A 6000-nucleotide genomic window follows, 5' to 3' on the forward strand; every position below is an offset into this window, starting at 1 on the left:
GCTGGCTGTTGGGAAGCTGAGCTGGCATAGTGGCCCCTTCCCGCTCACGGCCGCCTCTCTCTGCACTGCGGCAGGCCCGGGAGGAGGGAGGGGCTGGATGCCCGCCGGGAGTCCTCCCTGAGCATGGCCGGGAGTGATCCCTGAGCACGGCCGGGAGTCATCTTTGAGCACGGGCGGGAGTCACCCCTGAGCACTGCCGGAGTCATCCCTGAGCACGCCTGGGAGTGATCCCTGAGCACAGCCAGGAGTCATCTTTGAGCATGGCTGGGAGTGATCCCTGAGCATGGCCAGGAGTCATCCCTAAGCTCTGTCGGGAATGATCCCTGAGCACTTCTGGGAGTCATCTCTGAGCACTGTCGGGAGTGATCCCTGAGCACTACCAAGAGTCATCCCTGAGCATTGCCAGGAGTGATCCCTGGACACTGTCCAGAGTGATCCCTGAGCACTGCTGGGAGTGATCCCTGAGCACTGCCGGGAGTGATCCCTGAGCACTACCAGGAGTCATCCCTGAGCACTGCCGGGAGTCATCCCTGAGCACGTCCAGGAGTCATCCCTGAGTACTGCCAGGAGTGATCCCTGGACACTGTCCAGAGTGATCCCTGAGCACTGCTGGGAGTGATCCCTGAGCACTGCCAGGAGTGATCCCTGAGCACTACCAGGAGTCATCCCTGAACATTGTCGGGAGTCATCCCTGTGCACTGCCGGGAGTCATCCCTGAGCACTGCCAGGAGTGATCCCTGGACACTGTTCAGAGTGATCCCTGAGCACTGCTGGGAGTGATCCCTGAGCACTGCCGGGAGTGATCCCTGAGCACTTCCGTGATTCATCCCTGAGCACCACTGGGAGTGATCCCTGAGCACTGCTAGGAGTCATCCCTGAGCACTGCCAGGAGTGATCCCTGGACACTGTTCAGGGTGATCCCTGAGCACTGCTGGGAGTGATCCCTGAGCACTGCCGGGAGTGATCCCTGAGCACTTCCGTGATTCATCCCTGAGCACCACTGGGAGTGATCCCTAAGCACTGCTAGGAGTCATCCCTGAGCACTGCCAGGAGTGATCCCTGGACACTGTTCAGGGTGATCCCTGAGCACTGCTGGGAGTGATCCCTGAGCACTGCCGGGAGTGATCCCTGAGCACTGCTAGGAGTCATCCCTGAGCACTACCGGGAATCATCCCTGAGCCCCGCCGGGAGTCATCCCTGAGCACTGCCAGGAGTCATCCCTTGAGCACTATTGGGAGTGATCCCTGAACATTGTCGGGAGTCATCCCTGAGCACTGCCAGGAGTGATTCCTGAACACTGTCGGGAGTGATCCCTGAACACTGTCCAGAGTGATCCCTGAGCACTACCGGGAGTGATCCCTAAACACTGCCGGGAGTCGTCCCTGAGCACTGCCGGGAGGAAGCCCTGAGTATTACCAGGTGTAGCCCAAAAAGCTAAAAACGTTTCCCAGAGGCAAGGTAGCCTGTCTAGCCAGCCTTCGCAAGCACTTGATGAACGGTGTTCAGGGTTCTGTGAACTCAAAACGTGGGTGCCTGACACATGCGTTAGGTGGCCGAGAGCCGCCTCCCGTCCCCCACCACCCGGCCTCCCCCACAGAGGAACCAAGACACGGGAGAGAGACCCCAGGCTGTGCTCACCACGGCCCGTGAGATCCAGAGCTCCCGGCACCCTCAGCACACGGGAGGGGGTCAAGGCATGGGCCTGCCCGTAGGCGTGTTGGACTCACAGAGGGATGGCGTTTTTCGTCGAGTCAGTTCTCTTGGGGCAGTACCTCAAGGAGACGCTCTTTTCTCTTTTCCTTAATCCGTACATAGCACGGTACCACTGTCCCCCTGTAGTTCCTCAATTTGCTCCGTAACGTCTCCCTCGTGAGACTTGTGACTGTGTTTGGCATCTCGAATCTGTCACGGGGAGCTCGCCAGATTTTGCCGTGCGGGCGAGATACTCTCAGTAGCTTGCTGGGCAGAGGAATCGAACCCAGGTCGGCCGCGTGCAAGGCAAACGCCTTACCCACTGTGCTATCGCTCCAGCCCAAGCTGTACATATTAAACTTCTTGCTTTTTGGGAGGGGGGGTGCTCACACCTGGCTATGCACAGGGGTTCCTCCTGGCTCCGCACTCAGGAGTTATTCCTGGCAGTGCTCAGGGGACCATATGGGATGCTGGGAATTGAACCCGGGTCGGCTGCGTGCAAGACAAACGCCCTACCCGCTGTGCTATCTCTCCAGCCCCCTTAAGTTGACTTCTTATCAATACTTGCAGTCATTCGGATAAAACACAGGAAGAAACAAAGGTCCCAAACCCAGTTCTCTGGGCTCTGAGAATCAAGCCAGGCTTTTACCGTAAATCCCAGACTAGGTCCTCAGGTCAGTTCGACTTGTCCTTCCCCAGTGGAGGGTCCTGTCTTGCATCCAGACCATGCTGTTATGCGTCCTAGGCTGTCCCATTTTGATGCCCAGAAAGCTTTGCCGTTTGTCCCGGGTCCGACGGCAGGACCTCCCTTTTGGGGTGTTAGGAATTACAGCAACTGAAGCCTGAGTCGAGTAATTATGACAGATGCCCAGGAGTAGATATATTTCAGAGCCAATCAACTCCCAATATTAGGAGCACAGCATTAATGGTCTTTCTGTGTTTAAGCGGGCAGGGGCAATAGCACAGCGGGTAGGGCGTTTGCCTTGCACGCAGCTGATGTGGCTGACCTGAGTTCGATTCCTCCGCCCCTCTCGGAGAGCCCGGCCAGCTACCGAGAGTATTTCGTCCGCATGGCAAAGCCTGGCAAGTTCCCCGTGGCGTATTCGATATGCCAAATACAGTCACAACAAGTCTCACAGTTTGTTGTGAGATGTGACTGGTGCCTGCTCGAGCAAATCGATGAACAACGGGAGGACAGTGCTACAGTGTTTAAGCAAAGAACATTGCTTTATAGTAAAATATAAAAGATCTGTAGAGAAATAGAAAAGCAAGTAACTTAGGGCCGGAGTGATAGCACAGCAGGGAAGGTGTTTGCCTTGCACACAACCGATCTGGGTTCGATCCCCAGCATCCCCTAGGGTCCCCCGAGCACCTCCAGGAGTGATTCCTGAGTGCAGAGTCAGGAGTCACCCCTAAGCATCACCAGGTGTGACCCAAAAAAGCAAAAAAAAAAAAAGAAAAGAAAAGAAAAGCAAGTAACTCATTTCAAACACACGGTCCGGAATCACCAGAAGTTTTTGTTTTTGTTTTGTGGTCCCAATTTTATTTATTTTTATTTATTTTATTTATTTATTTTTGTTGTGAAACACCATGAGGTACAGTTGTAGACTTATAAATTTTTGTGCTTGGGTTTCAGTTATACAATGATCCAGTACCCATCTCTCCACCAGTGCCCATTTCCCACCACCACGGGTCCCAGTATCCCTCCCACCCTGCCTCTGTGGCAGGGCATTCCCTTTTGTTCTCTCTCTCTCTCCTTTTGGGTTCAGAATTTTTTCGCTTATAAGGAACCAAGACTGACTTGAGGAATGTAACACTGAGAGGTAATGCACTTAGGAAAGGTTCAAGATAAACCCGGGGGATTCGGGGTGCTCATAAGAGCACTGTAAGCTTCTCTGGGGGGAGGGAAAGAGGCAATGCACTTAGGGTTAACATCCAATGGCCTCGACACTCTCTGGCCGTAGCCTGGGTTCGATCCCCGGCATCCCATAGGGTCCCCTGAGCACCGCTGAATCACTCCTGAGTGCAGAGCCAGGAGTCAGCCCTGAGCATCACTGGATGTGACTCCAAAACACACACACACACACACACACCACAACTTCTCAGGTTCTTCATTCTCTCCCCCTACCCTCTGTCCACCCCAAGGTCCCTCCCCCTGAGCCCAGCAAGGAAATGAGGCAGGAGATGTTACACTTTCCCCTAGAGATGTCAACACTGTAGCACTGTCCTCCCGTTGTTCATTGATTTGCTCCAGCGGGCCCAGTAACATTGTGAGTCTTGTTGTTACTGTGTTTGGCATCTCCAATAGGTCAGGGGAGCTTGCCAGGCTTTGCCGTGCGGGCGAGGGATGCCAACACAGAGATTAAATTGATAAACAGGAACCAAAGCAATAGCACAGCGGGGAGGGCGTTTTGCCTTGCATGCGGCCGACCCAGGTTCGATCCCCGGCATCCCCTAGGGTCCCCCGAGCACCGCCAGGAGTGATTCCTGAGTGCAGAGCCCGGAGTCAGCCCTGAGCATCGCCGGGTGGGACCCAAAAGGCAAAAAAAAAAGAAAAAGAAAAAAAAGAAAGAAAGAAATGGGCGGGGAGGGGGGCCCCCTCCTGACCTGGTGTCTCTGCCCCGCAGATTTTGTGCCTGGAGGGTAGCTTGCACTTACAGGAGGAGCCGTGGGAAGAAGTTCAAGGAAAAGCACAACCCCTTGAAACAACCCACGTTCAAGATCACACCTCTGAGCCCAGGTAAGGTTGCCCTCCAGGGGCTGGAGCAATAGCACAGCGAGTAGGGCGTTTGCCTTGCATGTGGCAGAACCGGGCTCGGTTCCCAGCATCCCATAGGGTCCCCCGAGCACTGCCAGGGGTAATTCCTGAGCTCAGAGCCAGGAGGAACCCCTGAGCATCACCGGGTGGGACCAAAAAAGGCAAAAAAAAAAAATAAAGGTCGCCCTCCGGACACCCAGAACGGCACCTTCTGCTTTGGCAAACCTGGCAAGGCGGGACCGGTGGACCGCTCCCAGGACGCGTAGACGCTTCTTCATGTCCGCAGGACGTGTGTGGGGGTGGGGACAAGGGTGGGCGCTCACCTGCCGGGGGGGGGGTCCCCTTCCTCGCCCCTGAGGGATGCTCCACATCCTTGTCTCAGGGGTGAGGTGGGGGATGACCGAGAGCACGCAGAGAAGGGCTTGAACCGACGGAGGGTTCTCCCAAGTGCCAAAGAGCACATGTCGCGTCTGACCTTCTGCCTCTCTTTTTGTTTTGTTTTGTTTCATTTATTTAGTTTGGTTTGGAGGCCACACCCAGAGCTACTCAGGGCTTCCTCCTGGCCCTGTGCTCAGGGGTCACTCCTGGTGGTGCTCTGGGGGCGGGGGAGAGCTCTGTGGGATGCCAGGGATCGAACCCAGGTTGGCCACGTGCAAGGCGTCTGTCCTCACGGCCGCACTGAACGATCATTTTTATTTAAGGAGGAGAAGGAACTTAGAAATAACGTACAAGGGGGTTGGAGCGATAGCACGGCGGGGAGGACGTTGGCCTTGCACGCGGCCGACCCGGGTTCGATCCCCGGCATCCCATAGGATCCCCCCGAGCACCACCAGGAGTGATTCCTGAGTGCAGAGCCAGCAGTCAGCCCTGAGCATCGCCGGGTGGAACCCAAAAAGCAATCAATCAATCAATCAATAAAGAGTGATGAACCAGGGACCTGGGCATTAGCACAGCAGGTAGGGCATTGGCCTTGCACGCAGCCGACCCGGGTTCAACCCTCGGCATCCCCTAGGGTCCCCCGAGCACCGCCAGGAGTGATTCCCTGAGTGCAGAGCCGGGAGTCAGCCCTGAGTAATTCTAGTTCCCTCCAAAAAATAAATGAGATAGATTAGGGTCTGAGAGATAGCACAGCAGGGAGGGTGTTGGCCTGGCACGCGGCCGACCCGGGTTCGATCCCCAGCATCCCATAGGGTCCCCCGAGCACCAGCCAGGAGTGAGTCCTGAGTGCAGAGCCGGGAACCCGGGTCGGCCGCGTGCCAGGCCAACGTCCTCCCTGCCATGCTATGGCTCTGGCTCCTCACAGATTTCTAAAGCCCACCCCCCATGTTCCTTCCCCAGGAGAACAGCCTGTCCTGAAGTTCACGTTACTCAGAGGCATCGAATGGCTTCAGCCCCTCTCCGAGACGCACACAGAACCGGTCCAAAACTGTGAGTCACTGTGGCACCCAGAGCAGCACACAAAAGTTTGCAAGGCAGCGAGAGGGTGACTCTGATGGCCGGTCTCCGGAGTGAGCAGGGGTGACTGAATCCTGGCAGATGGCAGTCCATGA

At 56.0% G+C, this 6000-nt stretch overlaps 1 protein-coding gene across 1 annotated transcript in view; it reads left to right on the top strand.

Moving 5' to 3' along the window:
- Positions 1–6000, top strand: part of RGSL1 (regulator of G protein signaling like 1) — a 37389-nt gene extending 31389 nt beyond the window's left edge. The window contains 3 exon segments of the mRNA XM_056108156.1: positions 4320–4432; positions 5789–5878; positions 5987–6000. Of these exon segments, the coding sequence (XP_055964131.1) occupies positions 4320–4432; positions 5789–5878; positions 5987–6000 (217 nt within the window).

This window comes from Sorex fumeus, unplaced genomic scaffold, assembly GCF_029834395.1.
Source record: "Sorex fumeus unplaced genomic scaffold, SorFum_2.1 ptg000195l, whole genome shotgun sequence".
NCBI lineage: Eukaryota > Metazoa > Chordata > Mammalia > Eulipotyphla > Soricidae > Sorex > Sorex fumeus.